This window comes from Lutjanus erythropterus, chromosome 22 (genome assembly GCF_056507025.1).
Source record: "Lutjanus erythropterus isolate fLutEry1 chromosome 22, fLutEry1.hap2, whole genome shotgun sequence".
In the NCBI taxonomy this organism is placed as follows: Eukaryota; Metazoa; Chordata; class Actinopteri; order Lutjaniformes; family Lutjanidae; genus Lutjanus; species Lutjanus erythropterus.
Window position 1 is genome coordinate 3,026,814 of NC_139338.1, and position 24,046 is coordinate 3,050,859.

Consider the following 24,046-nt stretch of genomic DNA (forward strand, 5'->3'; position numbering starts at 1 on the left):
ACTATATTTAATTAAAGAAAATAAATAATAAAGAAAAAAGAGGGTGGGCAAGAAGAAAAGGACATTATTGCTAGTCGGTGGAATCTGCCTGCCAACATTTAGTAGTTCAATATTAAAGGGATAGTTCACCAAAAAATGAAAATTCAGTCATTATCTACTCACCCTCATGCCGAATGAGGAAAACAGTGTCACAGAATCTCCCAAACAATGGAGGTGAATGGTGACCAGTTTTCAAATGGAGAAAACGACACCCCAGAAAATTAAGAACATTAAATGTCTCCATACTGCTCGTCTGGTGTAATCACCTCCGAATGTGGTCTGAGCTATCAGATCTCAATGCATCTTGGATGTGTTCACACCTGAACTCAGAGCAGTTCACTTGTGATGTAATCACCTTTGGGGCTTTTCCACTGGCACTTTTGGCTGCGCCGAGTCAAAGCCCAACCCACCTCCAAGCAGGCTGCGGTAATGTCTTGCCAACTGCGGCCAACCCCCCTCACCTCCTTTTCTCGTGTGTGCAGGAGAGCAGAGAGAAAAACGTTTTTAAAAGTCTCTTGATGTTCAGCTCTCAGTACTTCTGCAGCTTCAAACTGAACCTCTGCTTTGAGATGTAGTTTCTCTCCCGTGTCGCTGTTTGCACTTTCAGGTATCTGCATTTTACAGTTTCATAATTACTTTCAGCTGTGTCGGAGTTGTGATTAAGTTACTGCAGATGAACCCCTGAATGAAAACATTTCCTGTTTGTAGTACTTCATACTAAAAGCATTTAAATAATGAAATACCAGGGGACTTTTATTGTGAAAAACTTGAAGAAACGGTGTGTTTATCCCAGAGACGTGTATGAACGGTTTATCCATCACTTTACAGCCGCTCGATTTGAGCATCTTGAGCTCATGTTCAACTAAAAGACACACCTTCAAGCAGGTAGTCCCGTTCTAATGGAACTGCAAACCCCCGCCGTGCTGGGCTGACAGGCCGAGTCAAACCAAGTCAAGTCAGAGCAGTTCTGTATATGACAAGGGTCACTAGGACACATGTTAAGCAGGTGTAAACAGGGCCTTTGAGGATGCTGAAGGGGACCAAGAAGACTGAGAGCCAGGCTGATAGTTTAGTAAGCTTAGAATCTCAGCAGTAAATTAAAAAAAGAAATAAACATTTAAAAACTTCCAGCAGATACCAGTGCAGTAAAACCAACACAGATTGTTCTCTCAAATAATTTTTCTCATTATAGTAATTTAGCTGTAAATCCCGGCTTCACTGTCTATGTTTTCTTATCCTGTTGTGTTACCAGTGTTTCATTCTGAGTTGTTGCCTCAATCCAGCACCCCACTCGAGGATGATTTAACTCCCACATTATTTAAGGTAATTTACAAAAAAAAAAAAAAGGGTATTGCGTGCTGGAGTGAGATGGGTATCTCACTGGTCCCCTTGGAATTATAAGGTTCTATCTGCATTCTGAGTAGTTTTGAGATATTGAACTTCAAGGTTTTATCATTGCAAATAGCAAAATGAGCAAGTCTAGAGCAAGTCTCTTTCATACATGAAAATGACAGACACCCTAAATGTATTCTACATGTACACTGTATCAAATTTGCAAATGGGCTTTTTAGGAACAGGTCAACTGCAGACAGAACCTTCTAATCCTCAGAAGTAATTTTCTGCTTGGAATTAAAAGATTCTATCTGCAAAGCATACACCCCACAACACACACACACACACACACACACACACACACACACAAACAGTTTACTCTTAAATTAGTGGTGTAACTGTGTGTCTACATATGACCAAAAAAAATGCTTTCTATGACATTTTAAGAGATTTTGTTTTTAAAACAGAAATGTTGAATCTGATGCACCAACTATGGGGCGAAAGAGAAAGTAAAAAAAGATGAATGAGTGGAATCAGTATTTGTGTTGTGATCAAGACCATATCAATTTAAATTTAGACTATTTAATGAATTTTAAGACTTTTTTTTAGCTCAGCTGTTGTAGCTGAGTTGTAATCTAAGGTATTGTCATGAAGGCCAAGAATAAATGTCAGGGAACTTCAGTCTTTTTTATGGTTTAAGATTTTGCTGAGGAGCTTATTTTAATTATTGTCTACCATGCTAGCCATCTAGCACTCAAACTTAATCCATGTGAACATCAATCAGCCGCTGACAGATAAATGGTTAAATTCAACATCCACTCAGTAGTGTCTGAACTCTATCATCACTTTCATGTTTGACCAGTATTTGGCCGGTGGCTGCTGCTGATTTCTCACCCTGCTGGCAGCTAACATTAAGAGACAGAGTCTATAACCTTTATTTCACTCACAGACAAACACCTAAAATTATCCTTTAACACAGCGCTTTCATCTTAACTCTTTGCCAGCCAGCGCCAGCATTTTTTTTTTTTTACAAAACTCTCACAGAATATTCAGTTCTATGAATATGTTAACATGGAATATGTCAAAAGAAGAACAGATCTTCTAGTTTCAGGCACAAGAAAATTTGTTTCAGCTTCATTTATTCTTTTTATAAGCTCTTGAATGTTGGTTGGTTGCATAAAAAAAATCCACTTTTCAGACAAAAACTAGTGACATCACAGTCACCAGTGTGGCTAACATGTGTGCGGTGGTGCTGCAGTGTGACGCCCAGGGACTGCAGCACCAGCAGCCTCTGACTTACTAACATAAGCTATAGACTAACATTAGGAAGCTAGCATTAGAGGGCTAGCATGGCAGCTAACAATGAAAATGAACTCCTCAGTAAGAACCTTATAACACTAATTTAAATCAGAATGCACTTGCCTGACATTTGTACTTCTGTCCTTCAATAGTATAAACATTGTGCTGAGTGACATTTCTCATGTCTTCTCTGGTTTCTTTCATACTTGTTACTGAACAGTGCAGCAACATGACAAAGAGACAGACTGATTGGTCCCCTTGTGGGGATTTAAAGTGCTGGTTGGCTCACACAGTTAGAACCTTATAACACCAAGTTAGAGTTTAACTTTGCATATAAGAACCTTTACATATAAGTTTAAAAAAATGTCAATAAATGGTCACAGAATAAGAATATGTGAATAAGTCAATTTGGTTCGAACCTTTTGATTCCGAGTGGAAGGAATTGTGACACTGGTTCCTCCAAATCGTGTTCCTGCCATCAAACTAAAGGCTTCATTATGTTTGAAATAAACCAGTTTGGCTTGTGTTCCCTTTAGGATGGTTGCTTTCCATAAAAGAAACCCCAGAGCTTTCTTAATGGTCCTCAAAGGTAAAATTTCTACACAAGATTATTCTGTATTTTACATGATCTACTACATTGTCATAGAATTTCCCAGAGAAATAAGCCTGTCGGTTTAAATGATCCCATGATACATTAAATCAGTCAGTGATATGTTATGGTGGAGTGTGTGTAATAAACATAGCTGCCTCTAGGGGTGTTTAGCTGGCTTTAGACTAGACTAGTTTCCTGTTTTAATTAGGCCCGTGGTGGCTCTGTAGAGGGAAAAAGTGGCATATTTCTGATCCAAAACAGTGTCAGAAACTCTGCAAATAAGAAAATCTCACCTTCACATGGAATACCATGAATACCAATGACTAATAGACTGTAGTGGGAACCCTGCAGAGGAACTGGGAGGAGGAGGAGACTTGGTTTAACAAATCAAAGCATAGAAGCTTCAGAGTTCAAAATGGTGAAAATCTCTTCTGCTCTCCAGCATCAACACTTTACAGCAGATGTTTCTTGCAGAGTGACACTGAGCAGAGACCGACCTCTCCACTGCTGACTGTTTTTAAAGCTCCACTCTTCAAAGCAAAGCCAAGTCTCCAGCTAACGCGCTCCGTCTCAAGCTTTCCCCAGTGTAACAAATATAAAACAAATCTCAGTGCTCCATTTGCATATCAAGTCCAAGGTTGAGTAACTCTTTGTTTCATATCATCACAAAAAGCAATTAAAGCTGTGAGCAACAATGGCTCATTTGAATGGTTATGTTGCATCACATGTCTCAGTTTCTAAAGTCACAAAGAAACAGCTGTAAACAGCTGCAGGGCTGGCAGATTCTGTCAGATGAATAAACAGCAGCCACCACAACACATCTTAGATCAAGGACACTCTTAACCCTGATGTATGTTGCCATTTTTGTCACTTACAAAAGCTTTCATGTAATGTGGCAACGCTACATTACGCAGGATGTGCATTCAAAAGCTTAATTAATATTTAACTGTACATGTAGCCCGGGAATCAGATGAATCTGCCCTCCTTCCATTCAGACACAATTCCACCAGCCTTGGATCCAGTTGGGCCAATCACAGGCATTTATTTAATATGGGGTGGGTCCCATACGATGATTGATTGATCTGTTGTAGGTCTATCTAGTTACATCCAGTAAGCAGGCCTGTCCAGCGCAACATTTACCTTGCAAGGCAGCTGGATTCATGAGAGCACACAAGGATGCATCCTGCCAGGCCTCAAGATATCTGTTTGTGTTCCTACCAAAAGTCATGCAGCCAGTTAGCATCCTAGGAGGGACTACTGGTGGCTACGATCGTGGTGCAGGTGTGATGACAGCGAGAAATGTCCATGGAAGGGTTGATCTGATAGGTTGAAATTAGCCCATGTTAGACATGACAGGCAGATGGTTCAGGTGTTTTATTGAAAATGTGTGCCCTTTTCCAAACAGTTTCTAAGGACGACTTCCTAGATGGTTCTGTGCAACAAACCATCATCAAACCACCATGGTGTGACAGGTTAGCACAACAGCTCAGGCTCCTGAAAGTCAGATCAATCTATATGAAACTCTGTTACTGCACTGCCTGTTTCTCACATATTTTTTTTCATATTTTAGTGTACTGTTTATTTTTAAAACAAGAAAGATCACAAGACAGCTGCCATTTTGTGCCCTGCTTGGAAATGAACCAAGCACTGCTTCATCACACATTCCCTTGGTCTGATTGGTTGTAGGTCTATGTAATTGCGCCCAGAGGCATGTTGGTCTGCACATGTTGAAAAGTTAGAAAAGATGAGAGAATGAGCAGGAACGACTGCAACAGCCTGCATGCAAGGTTGGTGCATGTGCATCCTCTCAGCACGACATTCACGAATTACAACAGGTTTGCACATGAGCAAATAACTCAGTTCATTTTGTCACAGACACTGGTGTTACAATCAACCTATCTTGCAGTGTTGTGAAAAATAATTCCTGTATCCGCTCCATGATTTAGATCCAGTGCAAAATGTAACTCTTTCCCTGCCAGCGTTTTTTAATAAAGTTGCCAGCCAGTGCAAGCGGTTTTTGTTTTTTTCACAAAATTTTATTAATGTGGAATATATCAAAAGAAAGAACAGATCTTCTAGTTTCAGGCTCAAAGCTTCATTCATTCTTTTTTTTCTGTAACTTCAATATTGGTTGGTTACATAAAAAAAAAAAACAATTTTCAGACAAAAAGAAAGAAAAGAAAGAGAAAATAGCGTTTTTGTGACAGAAGCATTTTTTAGCAGAATTTCGACTTGCATCCAGGGGGCTGTGGTGTGAGGAGCCTCGCTGTGTCCTGGCTGCTGTGGCAGTCCAGGGACTGCAGCTCAAGCAGCCGCGCTCTGTGCCCAGACTCTGTGCATCGATGGTGGTAACGTCTGACTCGGCTGTGGTGTGACACTCAGGGGTGACGGTGTGAGCAGCCTTGTTCTGTGCCCGTTCTCTTCAGTGGTTCTCTTCTTCTTCGAGTGACAATGTTTTGTCAGATGATGCATCACAGTGTCCCCTACCGCCTAGCAGTGAAAATAGCAATTTACAAGATATCTCGTCAATGGCATCAATGGCGGGTAAAGAATTAATGGGTTCTTCTTCCTTCCCCACCAAGTTTCCACCAAGTTTAATGAAATTTAAGCTGGTAGATTTTCCAAACAAGCAAATCAAACTGAAAACGTAATCTCCTCGGTGGACAATAATATGAGATAAAGACTTTTTTATGTACTTTTTAATGAATAGATGAGTTTTCAGTCTGCGACAGAAGACGTTATCTTGATTACACACGCTGTTACGTTTTGAAGTGATTGTCTTGCTCTAAAAAGAGTCATTTTCACCTCAGGGTCTTTGTTTCAGCGTACAGTGTATAGTACTACATTTTTGTGATGTCCCCGTGTCCCGCCCTCTGCAGGCTCCAGATGTTGGAGGCCATCTGTAAGCACTGGGAGGGCCCCATCAGCCTGGCCCTGTACCTGTCCGACGCCGAGGCCCAGCAGTTCCTGCGCTACGCTCAAGGCTCCGAGGTGCTGATGAGCCGCGGGAACGTCGGATACCACATCGTCTACAAGGAGGGACAGTTCTACCCCGTCAACCTGCTGCGGAACGTGGCCATGCGGCAGGTCAACACGCCCTACATGTTCCTGTCAGACATCGACTTCCTGCCCATGTACGGCCTCTATGAGTACCTCAGGTAAGTGAAAGAAAACACTAGATTTTAGAAAGAAATGTATCATTTTTATTATATTTTTATGAGCTGTTGAACATTCACGCTGCAGAATATACAGTGTGTGATTTCATCTATCATCTCATCTGTGTGTGTAGGAAGTCGGTGGTGCAGCTGGACATGGCCAACACAAAAAAAGCTCTGGTGGTTCCAGCTTTTGAGACTCTGCGGTATCGTCTGTCCTACCCAAAGTCCAAAGCTGAGCTGCTGTCCCAGCTGGACATGGGGACACTCTTCACCTTCAGGTGACCCACCTCTCTGCTCTTCATTCAACAAAAACACAACAGCAGCTCTTTTCATTCTCCTGTCTGTGGTACAAGCTGTGTAGATCAGTAATATCGATTCATCTATTCTTTCACTCATTACCTGAGATCTGTAGTTAATCCTCAGGAGCTCACTTAAAAAGACTCACTTGAACTTGTAATGCTGAGCGGGCATTACAGAAAACACCCGAGTCAGATAAAACTGACAAAAGGTATTAATAAGCAATTTAAAAGATGGACAGCTACAGCGGGATACATAGTTAAATTATCATGAAAAGTAAGCAAACATTTAAACAGTTTCATACAGACATGTTAGCTTGAAACTGATGTTTTGCAGAGAATGTATAGTGACCTCTTTTTTGGTAGGGGAGAGTAGAGTAAGATGAGACAATTTTTTCTTATTTTACTATGTCCTCTAGACAAGGAAAAATGAGATAGAGACATAATGAAAGCATTTTCCTTTATCTTAGGATGTTCCTTGTTAACTGAAATTATAACAATTTATCTATGACAAAAGGCCCTGAAAATATAAGATTGAACAAACAGTGCTCTTGTGGCTCAACTTGCCCCATGTTGAGGGTAGGATGATCTGAGTCAGTGGGTAAGTTGAGCCATCTGACCATCTGACTTTTCAAGTTTAAACTTAAAAAGTATAATTAAAGCATAATTTAAAAAAAATAATCTAAAGTAACCGAATCACACATTTTTCCTTTCCAAATAGTCATTTTTTTGTTCTTAAATCAAAGTCAAACAACATAAAACCAACCAAATAAAGATTAAAGCAACATGCACGCTGTCCCCAGTTTCAGAGTGCATTTCACTTATAACCTGCTGTCATAACTATGAACAGCTTTACACAAGTTTTTTGTTATGATTACATCAGTTATGTTAAAAAAAAAAACTAGTGAGTTGATGCCTTTGTTGAGACAGCCACTAACTGCAGCCTCCAACTTCCTCTTTTATCTCTTCCTCTCTGCCGTGATTTGCACCGAGGTCAAGTCCGGTTCCATTACCATCTCACCCAGCTCTGGTTCTGATGCCCATTCCAGCGTCAGTCAAACAATGTTAATAAAATTATGAAGAAATGAAGGAAAAAGGATGTTGAGCCCCAGTTGGCTTTTCTCTTGTATGTTGTGTCGAATCAGTCCCTCCAGGAAGTTGATCACAACAGTTAACATAAATTCAGCAAATGCCCATGAATTCTTTCTTTCCATGAATTTAAGAAATAATTGTAGTCATTGCTGTCCCTCCACTCTAAAATCAAACATGGACGTATCAGTGAGCCAACTCAGTGTCTTTATTACGTATTATTTTATTGTGTTTTTATTCTTTTTTTTGGTCACGAGTACTGAAGAGGTTTATCATAGTTATTGAAATTCATCAGTGCTCTGTGCACTTATATTTTGAAAAGAATTTTGTACTCCTAAAAGGTTTTGCTTCTTTTTAGAATACCCCAAAAGTGAACATATTTTGTTAGAAATTTTGTAGTTTTGAACCTTTTTGGACAGAACACTTACACATAGTGTGGTTTCATTCTCCCTCTGGAATTAAGGAAGGAAACGATTAAAATAATAAAAAAAAAATCTCAACTTTCTTTTGCAATTTTTACTTCCCCCAATGCTTTTGCAAAAAAGACCTAAAAACACTGACACATGCATCACATTTGTTTTTAGAAAAGCTGCCATGAAATCAGGCATTTTAGGCTACAACAATCCCCCCAAAAGCCTGCAGGATCCTGGAGGGACTGTCCAACATACAATAAACCAAACTAGTCGTGTAATATTACATTGAAATACCATATTATGTTTCAGAGACTAAACTTTGGTGCTTTATAGTGGAAGTTGAACCACTGGCTCAAGTTACCCCACAGCATTTGGCTAACGTGGCTCAAAAAAAAAAAAAAAAAAGCTAAGCACACTTTCCACTTCTCGCATGTGCTTCTTACCATCACAGCCTGATAGAAATGCTTGGTGCTTCCTGAATTTATGCTCACATGCACAGTATTCTAGAAACAGGGGGTGGACCAACTTACTCACTGGTTAATTTTATCCCACTCTCCCCTACACCTGTACATCTAATGTGATCCAGTAAAACAGCTCAACCACAAAGTCTGCATGTAGTTTCGGGTTTGTAGTTAACACTGGACTGTATTATAGTGAAATGTATTTGATATTCTGCCCCCTCATGTTTGTAAATGGAAACACTGGAAATGCTCTCAGTATAATGTGGTGCAGTTCAGACCCCGTTCAGACTACAAGCTCAGTAATAGACACAGTTAAATTAAATCCTCTGACAGGCCACTGAGTGTATAAGAAACTCATTAAAACAAAGCAATATTTTAAACTGTGTGTAAGAAACTATCCTGTAATTCTGACTGAACTGCCATTATATTACACTTTAGTCAAAATCAGCAATTTTCATGTGGATGTCCAGTCACTGCTGATGGGAAATTGAAGCTATAAATACATCACTGCGAGCTGTATTTGCCAAGAAAGCTGAGTTCTCCTGCTCGCGGAGCAGTACTGCAATGACTACATGTACCAGGATGCACTGCCTATGTTTCGGCGCCCATACCAGCATTGCCGTGCATCACAACACGAGCCTATAGCTTTTACTTTACTGGCCAAAACACAGAGTTATGTGACAGAATCACTCATCTAGCAGCCCTACACCGTGCTGCTGGCGGATCCATGGAGCTGTCCGTGGTGCTGAAGTAGTAGAGGTGACTTTATCTCCTGCACTTCTGTCAGTTCCGTCTTGGATCTTTAATATTCTCTAAGCTATATTGTTCATATAGCAGGTTGTTTAAAAGAGGAATCAACCCTCCTGTTAAAAATTAAAAAAAAAAAGATCTGCTGCCTTCGGGGCTCTGGGTGAGTCAGACTGTCTGCAGACTGCAGTCAGTCTGTGAAGGAGAACAACTTAAGCACTTCAGGGTCATCATTACCATCATCAGCAGGGACCAGACAGTGTTTGTTATATCGATGGGCTTTATGAGGCATTTTAATGTCCAGGACTTTCTGTCTAACAGTGTTTATGTTCTCTAAACAGGCTGTTCCGTCCGCTATTACACATATCAGTTATCAATGAACTCTTGTTAAAAGTTTTGCAAACTTAGTTGTGAGTAAGTGCAGCTGTCCTGTGGCCTGAAGCTGGTGGCGCCTTTATTCCGCCTCACCGTTCTGTAGGGGATGAGAACAGCCAAGCCAGGTATTTTGCTCCTGTGTCTTGTCTCCGCCCCTTTTTGGGTGAAAACTACAACTCTAATTCAATTGGTGGTCAATACAAATTATCTTCACCAGATTAAACACATGAAATAAGAAAACCAAACTGCTGTTTAACTGTTAGGCACCTGAAGAAAGCCTTTAATTACAACTGATCAACACACTACCTATATTTCATTTATTATTTCAGAAACAGAATAATTCTATGTGAACTCGCAGTGCAAATTGATGATCCATCACATACACAAAATAACCTGTGAACCTGCATATCTTTCATATATTTTACATGTTTGTCCCACTAGTGTTGAGGTACTCTGTCAGCTATGATTCCCTGCCACTGACAGGATATAAGATCTATTCAAGTGTTAATGTGAGGAGTCAACAAATATGGTGTTAACACCTGGTCATTTTCAATTGTAAACTAAGTTTGAGATTACCATAAAACTATAATTGAATATTTACACTTAAAAAAAGAAGAAAATAATAATAAAAAAAAAACCCATGGGATTCATGTGTACCACTGGTGGTACATGAGCTCCCTCTAGTGGCACATGAAGGAATGTCAGTATTTATTTATTTATTTTTTTTTATGAAATAAGTTAATTTAAAAACATATAATACTATCCAAATACTACAACATTTCAAGTTAAATACATAAAATATCAGATCACTGAAATGTTACATAGTCCTGATCACGTATGTACCGTGCATACATCATCCATTCAGTAGTTACAAGCTTAAGTGTGATGGCAAGATAGTAAGTTGAGATAAAATAATGCCTCACAATACTTTGAGCAGCCATGTTAAAATAAAGTGGACCACAGTGAACCCAGCAAAAGTGCCACTGGCTACTTACTAAGTTGAGTAAAGTATTCACTAAACTTGTGAGCACCAAAGAGCACAAAACAGTAAGGATGTACTCAACATTTTCTGAGTTTGTACACGATGTAAGAAGCACTGGTTTAAACTATTTTAAAAACTTTATTTGTAACGATCTCTCACAGCCAGCCTGCAGTACCTTCACGGCCCACCAGGGGGCTGTGGCCCACACTGGGAATCTCTGCTTTAATGTGATTTTTACTCTACTTCATATGTAGTAGGATGAGTCATTAATCATTATAAGTATATAACAATGGTTACAGTATGTTGTGTTGTTTCTTTGTCACACTGTGGACTGGAGGCAGGAACATGTCGGTGAGATCTTTCTGGTCTGGTTGCAGCAGAGGGGTGTTTATTTTCCTCCTTTGTGCAACCCACACAGGCGGTCACACCTCCTTCAGTCACACTCTCTTTGCTTCACCCACCTGAATCTGCAGTCAGTAAAAACCTCTTATGTCGGAGATAGAACTGTTACGACGGCACAGACACAAAAGGAGACGACACAACTTTTTCCCATCAGAAATGATTTGGTCTGCAGCGTGAGGTAAACAAACAGTCTCTAAATAGAGTCTAGACTTTCAGAGTTCCCGTGATACAGACAGAGATTTGTAATCAAAGTGCCACCTAATATTTTAGAAGTGATAAATCTCACACAGGCTGGATGCAGGAGTTCACAGTCCCTCCAACAACAGTTTGATAAAAAGCTTTTCTCTCCTCCGCTGCAGGTACCATGTGTGGACTAAAGGCCATGCACCGACTAACTTTGCCAAATGGCGGACAGCCACCACCCCATACAGGGTGCAGTGGGAAGCTGACTTTGAGCCCTACGTCATGGTGAGGAGGGACAGTCCTGAGTACGACCGCCGCTTTGTGGGTTTCGGCTGGAACAAGGTGGCTCACATCATGGAGCTGGACGCACAGGTAACCTTATTTTTAAGTGACCATGCTGACTTTTTCTCTAGACTTAACTTCATGCTGTCCCTATGGGAACAATAAAGTATATCGTATCGTATTGTATCGTAAAATGATCTCAAAATACCAAATTAAATTGTTGTAAAAGTTACACATATGTAGCAGTTCTCTTTTCTGTTGTTCTTTAAAAGTTAGTTTTGTGTAATAAACTTTATTGGTGTTGTACAGCTGTATAAAAGTCACCATGCATCTCATTTTGATTAGGCTTTATTATGAATGCTTTATTAAGTTGCCTTAGGTCAGGTTTAAATGAAGTACTCAATATTAGTCTTTGTACTGACCTATTCAATGAAATGCCATCGTCTAATGAAAAAGCAGTTAATAGAAACAGCTTCACTGTGTTTGCTAAGAGTCTTGGTTCCTTATTTTTGCTGGTTCCACAATAAAGGTATCTGAAAATTAGTTGTCATCTTATCATTAAAATTGTTCCAAATAATATTTACTATATTAACAAAGGATGCCATTTCAGTTCCCCTCAGTTCTACAGAGCTTTTAAGCTTCTTTCAGGTCTCTGCTCTCAATTATCATGTTTCTATCAATGTGTCTCTGTGCACATTCTGAAGTATCACATTAGAAAAGTTTGATAGAAATGGCAATATTGCAAAAAAGTTTTACGCTCTCTTAAGTCTTTTTTTTTTTGTTTTTTTGTTTTTGGCTTTTTACTAAAAAAGAGTTAATTTGCTTTATGGGAGATGGAAACATTTTTTCTGAATTTCTGAAGAGCAAACATTTAATTCACATGACTGATCGCCTGTTTCTGAGAGGAGGAGGAGGAGGAAGACAAAGACAACAAAGACAATGGAGAAGAAGTATGGCAAAAAAGTATAAGAAGACAAAGAGGTATAAAACAGCAAAGTCATACAAGACACCAAAAGAAGAGCAGCATGAAGATGAAGAACACCAAGATAATGAAGACCACAAGGATGACGAAGTCCAAGACAAGAAAGAAGGACAAGATGCCAAGAAGAACCACACAAAGAAAGAACAACACGAAGACAAGAAGATCAATACAACAAAGGAGAAGTACAAAACACCAAAGAAGAACAGCATGAGGACAACAAAGAAAAAGAACATGAAGAAGATGAAGACAAAAAAGGAGAATGTGAAGATGATGAAGAAGAAGACAAGAAGAAGAACATGAAGAAGTACAAGACGACAGAGTACAAGACAACAAAGAAAAAGAAGAGCACGGTAAAGAACACAAAGACGATAAAGAAGAACATGAAAACGACAAAAGATGAAGAAGAACAAGATGAAAAAGAAGAAGAGAAAGACAACACAGAAGAAGAGCACAAAAATGAAGAAGACAAGAAGAACATGAAGACAAAAAGCAGATGATGGAAAAGTCAGACTGACAGCATCATGTTTAAACCTGCTCTATGAAGTTTTATTGTTTAATGTGCAGTTGTCATGTTAGAAATAAATGGCAGCATTAAGATCACATCCAGTACATCAGTCATTTTCTGACAGAAGTCTTCTTCTCCTGCCTTATTTGCAGCAACAGTGTTGCTTTTTGCTGTGATATATTTCTTATATTTTCCACAGTTCTTCATTATAATGATTTGTCTGTCTAGACTGAAATCAGCAGCTCATAATTGTTTCACTTTGTGTGGAAGAAGAGTCAGATGACGCACTGGTTTAACAAAACAAGTTCCTACCCACCGTCATGATACCCCTTATCTCTGACTGGGGTTTTAGGATTTGTCATCAGCTCATGCAAATAAAACCTGGTTGTGTTGAGCTTCATTGGTTGTACAGCCCTCAGGCCTGTCCTGAATACCATTTTTTGGTTCTCAAAGCTTCAGGGAGAATTACCCTTGAGTATTCCCAGCTTCATTTGGGGGAACCATCCTCATGAGGGTGGTTTTCTGCCTGCAGACACATTCTGTGGGTTTGAATCACGTGTGTGTCTGTGTTTTAGGTGTGCAGGTTTTGAGAGTAATGAAAAGCTCCATTCTTCACTCTTTATCAGTCTGATGCCTCTTTTTCAGCACAGTTAATGCACCCTCTCTTCCTCTTCCTTCCTCTTGATTCATTCAAATACAGATTTGGACATTAGTCACCATGGCAATGGTAGTTCTGAAGCATTAGGGTCAGCCTAAATATCTGCTGGATGTCATTAAAATCTGTCTGATGTTGAGTTACAGGTCCTCAGCCGTCCTGACACTTCCTCCTGTCCTCATCTCTCTGCAGGAATACGAGTTTGTGGTTCTGCCCAACGCCTACATGATCCACATGCCTCATGCGCCCAGCTTCGACATCACCAAGTTCCGCTCCAACAAGCAGTACCGGGTCTGCCTCAAGACCCTGAAGGAGGAGTTCCAGCAGAACATGTCGCGACGCTATGGCTTCGCAGCCCTAAAGTACATGACGGCTGAGAACAACAGCTAGCCACCACTGCAGACCCTCACACCCCCAGCCCTGAACTACTGACACACACTGTGGGCTGGGGAGGAGGGGGCACAGGAAATGGACAACCCTGTGTGGGACACTTTGAGACTGGAGTCCCTCAAGACATTGTTAGAACATTTGACCCTCAGTGTGATACTGCAAGGGTCTTGATGTCCATCCTTTGTCCTCTGCTGTGGACAGAGGAGATGATCCAGGAGGACGTCTCTTCTGCTGGAATGTTAAAGTTGTGAAAGACGGCTGAGTGAGCCTCGGTCCTGGTCCTGTGTGGACCCTGAGCTGTGACAGACAGCAGGCAGAGGACAGAGACAGTCAATGCCTCGCCATATTTGTAAGAGCAGTGACAGAGTTGTGGGCTGTGTGTAACTTTATGGTGAGTGTGTGTGTGCAGGTAGATGAGAAGTGTGATTGTGTGTGTGTGTGTGTGTGTGAGAGTGTGTGTTTGTGTGAGTGTGTGTGTGTGTGTGTGTGTGTGTGTGTGTGTGTGTGTGTGTGTGTGTGTTCCTTCAGGACAGCGCTTAGCAGACAGCTTAAGGAGAGCTGAAGATGTGAAACATTGTGGGCTTACGTTGTGTTTGCACGCCTTCCAAGTGCCAACAAAGAGCAGCGGCGGCGGTCTGACTGACAGCACACCCCGACTCAAATGCAAATCGTCAGCAGGCGGCGAGATAAGACAAAGCGGTAAACATGTCCACACAGATTTTGGAAATCTCATTGTGACGAGTGACACGCAGTCAGATAGCGAGGCGAGCAGGCAGCCAGCCGACCATCTGCTGCTGCTGCTGCTTAATTTGTTTGATCGCTGATAACAGATCAGAATAAATCCTCCTCCTCATATGACAAGGCGAGTTAAGTGCAAGGATGGCTGGAGGTCGTCCGTGCGGTTGATATTCAGGGTATCTCCACATCAGCCTGAGTGTGCTGCTGCTACAGAATGTTTCCAGAGTTTTGTTACGATGACAGAGTGTGACAGCAGCTGGGCTTTTTTTTTCTGTTTGTTTTAAACTGATGCCACCTGCTGAAGTCCTGTCAGTGTGTGACGCTGCCACCATCCCACCTCACTGAGGCCAAGCACCAATCACTGAGCTTACTGTTTACTTTCCCTCCAACAATCGGGATTATTTATCAGTATGTTTACAGTCCTGATGGGTGGAGCCGCCTCCACACTCACTCCGTCAGGAGGGTTTAATCTCTGTGAAAAGCAACCAGGAGAGTCACAGACTCCTTCTTTCTCTCACTCTTTGTTTCTCACTCTGGCTTCTAGTTTTGACAGCATTACAGTGGCGTCCAATAACACTGCAGCAGTGTTTGTTCTCCTGTTTGTGTTGTCACACACCATCAGGCTGGGTGTGCTGCTCCTGATGATCTGTAGGGTTGGTCTGGTACCGAAACCAGTATCAGAAATGCCTCTGATACAGCCTAACATACTGGATCGGGTTTGCACCACTCCAATATCACATCAGTTAGGCAGCTGCTATATGCACCTCAGGTGAAATAGTCAATGTGGCTATTTAGATCCAGGTGCAAATAGCCTAGCATGGTAGAGACAAGCACCCAGGTGTCCATTGCCAAGAATGCTATTTGTACCTGGGTTGGAATAGCCAGTGTGGCTATTTACACCCAGGGTGAAATTGTCAGTGCATTTACACTGGGTTCTATATAGCCTAGCATGACAATCACCCAGGTGTCTGTAGCCAGCAATGCTGTTCACACCTGGACTATTTGCACCCACATGGCAGATACAAACAAAAATCTCTTCATAAACAAGCAGTTCTGTTGACTAAACCTCCCGAACTATGACTGAAATCTGAAAAATAATACAAAGAAATTGTAAATAAATCAGCTAGGTCTACAAGCAGAGTTAACACTGACTTCTGATTTCACCCAAGACTCAAATTCAATCCCACTCCCCACCAGAGAGTCCTGTCTTTAACCCTTTCATCCACAGCAACCCACACTGAGAATTTGTTGATCTTTATAGTTGAAAGGAAATCAGGTGTGAACAGCTGAATGGCTGCTGTGTGCCTGTTCTCACCTGGGTGCAAATACACACTATGTGTATTAGCATCCTGTAGACCAGTTTTTGAACATCTGACCCAGGTCATGATAGTAATTACAGCACATCCATGCAGAGTTAGTCGTATACAGCTGTCACACTGGTATTTAATGTGTATCAGTAAAATGTTGGTATCAGAACATCTCTAATATTCTGCCCACTGTGCTCAGCTGGTACTGCTGCTGCAGCAGCTGTGACAGACAGCTGCCGGATGAATATCTACCCAGTTATCAACTCCAGACAGGACACTCTGAATGACAGTCACTATACACTCACAGCACATGATAATATAGATCAGAAACACGCTGTTGAGTTTCTACATCAGGAGAAGATATCAAGTTACTGTGGGAATATTTTTTTCAATATGATTTTGATGTTAGGAATTACATTGAAGAATGTAAAGTATGTTAATCTCACAATGACCTGTCAGGGGAAATATTATACAGGGCTTTAAATGATAAAGTAAAAATCCAGATATGATTGCAAGCTGTCCTGGGGCCTCATTACAGAAAGAAATCCTAACTGCTTGTCCGATCTTAAAGGACCAGTGTGCAGGATTAAGTAACATCAAGGAACATCTCATTTCACCCTCTGCTTCCAAAGATGGAGGAGAATCTACAGCGACTGTGAAACATGAAATGGAGACAGTGTCTGTTTGTCTGTTCATTTGAAAGTGACATTTAATGTCCTCCTCAGAGTTCAGTCCAGGACCTCAGATCCAGTAGATCCAGTTTGTGTGGGGGCTCATCGTCTCATTAAAAGTTTGTTAATCTGTGACGAGGTTCATGATATCAGGAGCTGTGATTTCAGTCTGTGTTGTTCTGCCTGTTCATACTGGTGTCAAACTAGAAGCCCCTCTCTCTCTCTGTCTCTCAGTCATGACAGCAGTCTCTCACTCTGTACAGGGCTCAGTGCAGACATGCAGGTGTGTGTATGTAAGAATACACTGTGTGTCTGATTGTACATGTGTGTTCATTATGTGTGTGTGTGTGTGTGTGTGCGCGCTGTTTGACTCTGTTGTGATTGTGTGTGTGTGTGTGCGTGTGTGTGTGTGTGTGTGTGTAGCTTTGCAGGCTGGAGGAGCTGCAGTGTGGAAGTAGGACAGTGCTGACTGATGCTGCTACCTGAATAAAAGCAAAGAGTCAAACACTCTGTTCCTCTGTTTCATCATTTCTGCCTCCATGAATATCAAGTTAGCCTTGTGAACCCAAGTAAACACTGTTCCACCTCACACACACACACACACACACACACACACACACACACACACACACACACATGCACACACACACAGCACTTCAGTACACTTTAAGGAATTCCCAAGAGTCTAAAGTAAAGTAAGATCAAACAGAGGACTAGTGAGACAGTAAAAACAGCTGTAAAATGTTTCTGTGTCTGGAGAGTCAAGTCTGAGAAACCAACCCTGATGATGATGTCATGATGATGTAGCTGTTATCTAGCTCGGTTGTTTTCGTGTCGATGTGATCATCTGAATCAGGTGTGCTGGACTGGGAAACACTGAGCTAGCTAACTTTCGCTCTGCAGTGACACATATTTCACAAATACCCTGTTAGAACAAACCTGCACATGTGGGCACTTACTATATTTACTTAGTCTGACTCACTGGATGCACACAGTGGGTTTAAGGCTGTCGTTGGTCACTTGTTTTAAGCAGCATCGAAGCGTCCGCCATCTGCGTCTTCAAAGTCCCTAGGACACAAGACAAACCTCTGAGCTGCAATCTACATGCTGAAAACTGAAATAGCACAAATGTAAACAAGCTAGTGATTAACTTTTCTTTTGCAGCGATGTCATTTTAATGCCAGAGCTCGCCTCCCGACATGCACATGTTCCACCAAAATAAGTTCCCCCTCAACACCATTTTGCAGCAGCACCGTCGATGCGTCGCCAGGACTGTCCAAGATGTTTATGACTGGTTTAAAGAAATGCAAACAAGGCAGGGCGTTTTTTTCCCCTACAGCAGAATGTATTCATGTGAGTGCTGGAGAGAGGTCTGACTATGTGAGACGATTGTTTAATCAGATAATATTAAGATGTTACAATCAGTGGTAGAGTCAGGTTTTTCTGAGGGGCAGGGGCCAAAAAAATAAGGGCACCAGCTGTGTTTGGTGGGGTACCAGTGCACAGAAAGCCGTGATGCACTTTATCACATTTTGTCTGATAGAAGGGCACAGGGCACTACCTGAGGGGCAACCAAAAGGACATTTTTGCTGTTTTTTTTTTCAAAAAGTTGTTCATGAGGTGGAGCAATAGCCCAACTGTACCATCTATTGGATTTTAAGATGTATGGCATTTATTTCTTCAAGGCCAAATATCCAAATCACAGTGTTAATGAAACTGAAAAATAATTTGTGCACCCTCCCCATGATTTGTATCCACACTTAAATCACACAGGTTCTTCCTCTGCCCTTCCACCAAGTTTCAAATCGGTCCAGGAGTTTTCTGTAATCCCGCTGACAAACAAATAAGAGGCACCTAAAACATAACCTCCTTTGCAGAGGTTATGAATTAACATAATTGTAAATGATCAAAGTGAGGCCGGTGGTCATGGGGGCGTCATGGAGGTCACTACAAATGATTTTTTGTGCTTCTTTTGGATTCGTCTTTATGTAGTACTTTATTGTCTCTGACAGTAGGATTAGACAGTATTATGTCCAGCCTGTAGTCCTGCTGTTGGGACATCTGAAGCTGAGGGGACAATAGGCTGACCTGACACTAAATGAAATGAGAGCGGAGCACCCAGTTTATCAGCTCCCTGGAGTCTGACTGTCCCCGGTAGAGCCATCCCTTAACCTCCCTTTAATGAAGGTCCCACGACACCATTTCTCTTATCGGATAGGCTATTAAAAGTTTTAGTGGAGCCGCTCATTAATTCAATTTAAAATTTAATGTGTGAATTTCAGCTGACTTCTAGATAATAAATTCAGGGGAATGGAGGAGGGTAGCCTTGCAGTGATGTACTGAGGCCAAAGATACCAGAGAGGAAGAGTTTAAGGCTGCACCTACAGATTTTGTTTAGAACAAAGCAAACTGACAACAAAAGTAGAACTTTAAAAGAAAACTTACGTATTGGTCAGAGGGAAGCTGTCTGTACTGTAGCTGACCGAACCATCAAGAATGTGTTCTTGCTCTTTGGCAAAATGGAATTAAGGGTGTCAGTTAAAATGGTGAGGAGAAACTTAAAGGAACAGTTATATTTCAGGAAATGTGCCAACCCAGAGGAAAAGACAAGTTCAAAATAAGATCTCATCTTTGTCTAGCCTGTGTCTTGACATAAATAAGCTAGGTTTTGACTTTGATGGTTTTCTCATACTTCTGAGATTCGGCTCTTGAAAAATAACTTTTGTCTCATCTCAGCCTGAGACTAATTTGAGCCCAGTTGAACATTATAAAATGTTTTGGGTTTTTTTTTCTCACTGCACTGATCTTAAATTTGTCTTTAATAATCAGCTCTTGAGATAACAGTGAGAACTAAAGGGAAACTCTATCATCTTAAATAAGATCTTAAATTTGTCTCAGTGGTCAAATTAAAGTCTTATTGGTCCATGTTCATCAAGGAGAAAATTCAGCAAAAGTTCCTCCTCTCAGGGGGGCATTAGGAGAAACTTCAGTAAGCTCAAAATAAGAATCTTATTTAGACAAAGAAAAGCCGATTGTGAGAAACAAAATTTTCCTCTGGGTATTCACTTTCTTATGTGAGAAGATTGATATCATGCTCATGTTTGTGTTTGAATAGTTGCATTTGAACTGAGAAGTCAGAATTTGCGAGTTCTTAGTTGCAAATTTTAACTGGAACGCCCCTTGAAGTTGGAAAGTTGGAGAAACCTCACCAAGCCCAACCTCAAAATCCAAGATGGCTGCTCCTGACATCAACACTACATGAAAACTACAGTAAAAAAAAAATACAGTGTTTTCCTACGTCTATCTGTTGTGTCTTCTGTGTTATGCCTTGTTTTTCCTAACCGACATGCCAGATGGCTTGTTATACAGAACCACCAGGGAAGCTGGCCTTAGAAACTGTTTGGAAAGGGGCAGGCACTTTCAAAAATCACTTGGCAGGTGGTTGGATGAACCATCTGTCTATTACATCTAATGGGGGCTGACTTCATCCAATCAGATCACAAACGATATGACATACTTGGAGAGTTACCTTGTGAGGCAGCTGGATTTGTGAGATCACATGAGAATCTTTCAGTTATATGTAACAAACCATCTAGCGTGTCAGGTTACGACCAGCTGAGCCAGTCACTAAATCAAACTCTTGCTGAAGCTGGTTGGGAGAAGAGCAAAAACATTTTTTCCATGAAGAAAAGCTGTCAGTGTCATTCTTTGCTCTTCTTTCTATGAAGAATTACTCTCCAGTTCTGATATCACTGATGCTATCACAGTATTTACACTGACCTCTTCAGGAGCTGGCATTATTTGTTCGGGACGAGTTGCTTCCATGGACACTTCGTGTTGTCGTCACATCTAAAAGGACACTCTGACACTTCTTTGTTCCAACTGCAGTGTGTTCCTGATAGTTGTGCTATAATGCCTAAACCTGGCGTGATTTGCGGGTCAACTCTCCAGTCATGGCAACATGCTCCTCTGACAGTGATTTGTGGCAGGCGCAGTAAATCTGCCCCTCAGTATTTTGTCCTAGAACCTCAGAGGAGTTTTTATTTCAGGTGGCAAAGAAAAACTGGCTGAATTTCATTGTTGCATTTATTTTTTTTTTACTGTGATATCAAATTTGGTATTGAGAATCGTGGAAATTCATTGTAACTGGTATTGACTGCTAAATATTTGGTATTCTGACTTCACAATTAGTTATCACAACTTTGTTTAAAATCACAATAATATTGTGTCATGGGGGCTGTGATTCCTACCCATATTAAAACCAGGTGTAAATAAGTCAGCAAAAAGATGAAATATTATTTGATAGATGCAATTTTCACACCATTAGTAATATTTTCCCCTTCTCCTATCAAACAGTATAAATGGGGTAAATTAAGAGGGAAGAGAAGGAACCTGAGGGACTGGACATGTGTGATGTGGTGGTCTCTCTGGTGGCTGCAGGACTCTCAGCAGGCGACAGACTCTCTGCAGCCTTAGGCCAGCTGTGCTCTGAAGGACGACTGCGCTGGACACACACACACACACACAGAGAGAGAGAGAGAGCTGTGGAGAGCCAACTGTGGCTTTAAGACAGCAGATGATCAGCAGCAGAACAGTCTGAGGAGGGACCAAACCTCACCACTGCCTCGTTCATTCACAACTTCACTTCATTCAAAACAAAACACTTAATTCTGAATTCTGTCATTTAAACAAAGTGCTACCAGAGAGCTTTCCTGCTTTCTTAGATCAACAGACGCTTATTCATATCATCATGTACAAGTGTTACTCATATGTGCTAATTAGTTGATTGATATTGTGCTTTATATGCTGCAATTAATGCTTTTTCAGTCCTGAAAGAGAAAACAACAGCCTGTCTTTATGTTCACTAGAGGTTGTTTGGTCTCATGTTGAATCATGGTTCCATACTGACACCTAGTGGTCATCTTTTGTACCTCTGCACATGCTGAATAATCCTGACATAACCTCTGCCACTCCTTCCCTCCAGAACAAGAAAGCAGATAGCAGCTTTTTCTGGTCATAAATGTGTAATAAACATTGTGTTTTCTTTAAGCACCTTCGCATTTTTTTAAAGTTTACAGTGTATAAACACTCAGAACATTATGATGGAAGTATATGATGGTCATTCCCATGATGCTCTATCATATCTCATAAGTTGCTGCAGCATATTTTGGTTCGATACAATTTCTTACACAGATTTGATGCAAAATTTTTATCATTTTTACCACTGGATACTTGATGAAAGTTCCTCCAAAATACCACATTAAAACACCAAGACACACAAAATTGTACTGTGATCTGGGATGAAAAACTTTTGACATTTGGAGATTTCTGTAAGAATTTTCTTTTTTTTTTTTTTTTAAATCAGATGTTCAGTACTTCTATTCTGGAAATTGCTCAGAGACCCAACCTTCAGTAGGAGAGCCATCCATCCTCTGAACACTCCAGGTCTCTAGTTTGTGGTTGTGAAGCTGTTATTATCCTAGAGGTCACTTTAAGTCATTTTGATGAAATGGTTTCAATGAAATTGTTACTGTGAGGACTAACATCATTCTATCTTCACTCGCAGTATCATCACTCCAAAACTGAGCCTGCTACAGCCTCTGAAAGACACTAACGGTGGACATAGACGTGGATGTGGACGTCCTTACTGGGTTGAAGAGGATTAAAAAAATCAGATTGAAAAGTATTCTAACATGGTCATTTGGTATAATCATTTAAATGTTAGAAATAAAGCAAAAAAGCAGAGTAATAAATAAGGCAAATTGATTTAATTAATTAATTCAATTAATAAAAAGCCCCAGATCAGCAGCAAAAAAGAAAGAAATGTGAATTTAAGGGGCAGTCCACCAATTTTACACATAAAGTTCAGTTTATTGGTCCCAGGGAGACCTAATCAGCATGTGATTATAGTAATAATCAGCATCTTCTGCTGATCTGGAGAGGTTGATATTGAACCAGTGTTGGGTCAGTACAGCACCAGTACAGTACTGGGTTAATTTTTTCCCAGTATCAACAGGTAGAAACTACCCAACAAAAGAGTTGTTTTCATCCAGTAACGTAGAGTAATCTAAAAATAACACCAACACAGGGTAAGGCCACCACACTGGGTACTGGGTAAAGTTAAACCAATATTGCATTGGTGCTATACTGACCCAGTGGGTCAGTTTTTATTACAAACTAGTTCTGATGTATTGTTGGTACCAGTTTAAAAATATAGACAAAAATCCCAAACTCTTTGCAAAACAGCAAAGACATGCTATAGATGTTGTCTACTCAAAACACTTCATCATGTCTAAAAGGAAAATGCTGCATTGAGAAACTTATTGCTTAAAGAGGTAGTTTATTCCCATAGTGCTGTTTATCCACTGAGATAGTTTTGGTGTGAGTTGCAGAGTTTTGAGATATCAGCCGTAGAGATGTGTGCCTTCAAAGCACCAAACAAAAGCAACAAAACCTCAACATTGTTCTCCAGGAATCATGACCCAGTTGCTCAGAATAATCCACACAACTTGTTGTCAGCAGTTTTATGTAGGAACTATTTTCTACAGCTGCAACTGTATCACCACGCAGAAGGAAGTGTGCATTTACTCAAGGATCAGAGGCTCATGACAGTGCAGGGTGTAAACATCAATGCACGCCCTCCTCAGCTGACAAAGATGCATGTTTCCTTCTGCACTAACTGAACTGCTTCAAGTGTGAAGTATTTAGAATGTTAGATTTTGTGAGTTTCTCCAAAAATGTAGATTTCTATAAACCACCTTGTTGCTTGTAATGCAAATAAATGAATAAATAAATAAATAATAAATGAATAAAATAAAATAAAATAAAATAAATACCACAATGCTGTTCTATGCATCTTAAAGAGAAAACTAAGAGTATACAAAAAAAACAAAAAAACACACAATTTAAAACTTTGCAAATCTCTGCTGGTTGCATCTGACAGTTGTGGTGACATTGCAGTAGGTGCTTCACCATCTGTTGCATGCCAAAGTTCTGCACCTTATTGAGTGACCTCTAGTAATAAGTAAGAGATACAGATGCCACAGGAGGTTCTAGGTCATAATTACATGATAAGGGAGCTATAATTACAAAAAGACATGCCTTTAGTGATGCAGTGTGCTTCATAGTCTGGGAAGAATATGGCAGAG

The 24,046-nt window shown here is 40.6% G+C and overlaps 1 protein-coding gene across 1 annotated transcript in view; it reads left to right on the forward strand.

Moving 5' to 3' along the window:
* The window catches only part of large1 (LARGE xylosyl- and glucuronyltransferase 1), a 161,834-nt gene extending 144,426 nt beyond the window's left edge, over positions 1-17,408 (forward strand). Inside the window, exons 12-15 of the mRNA XM_084710864.1 lie at positions 6,142-6,420; positions 6,552-6,698; positions 11,545-11,740; positions 13,985-17,408. Of these exons, the coding sequence (XP_084566990.1) occupies positions 6,142-6,420; positions 6,552-6,698; positions 11,545-11,740; positions 13,985-14,182 (820 nt within the window). The 3' untranslated portion in view covers positions 14,183-17,408. The remainder of the gene's footprint in view (positions 1-6,141; positions 6,421-6,551; positions 6,699-11,544; positions 11,741-13,984) is intronic.
* The last annotated feature ends 6,638 nt before the right edge of the window (positions 17,409-24,046 follow it).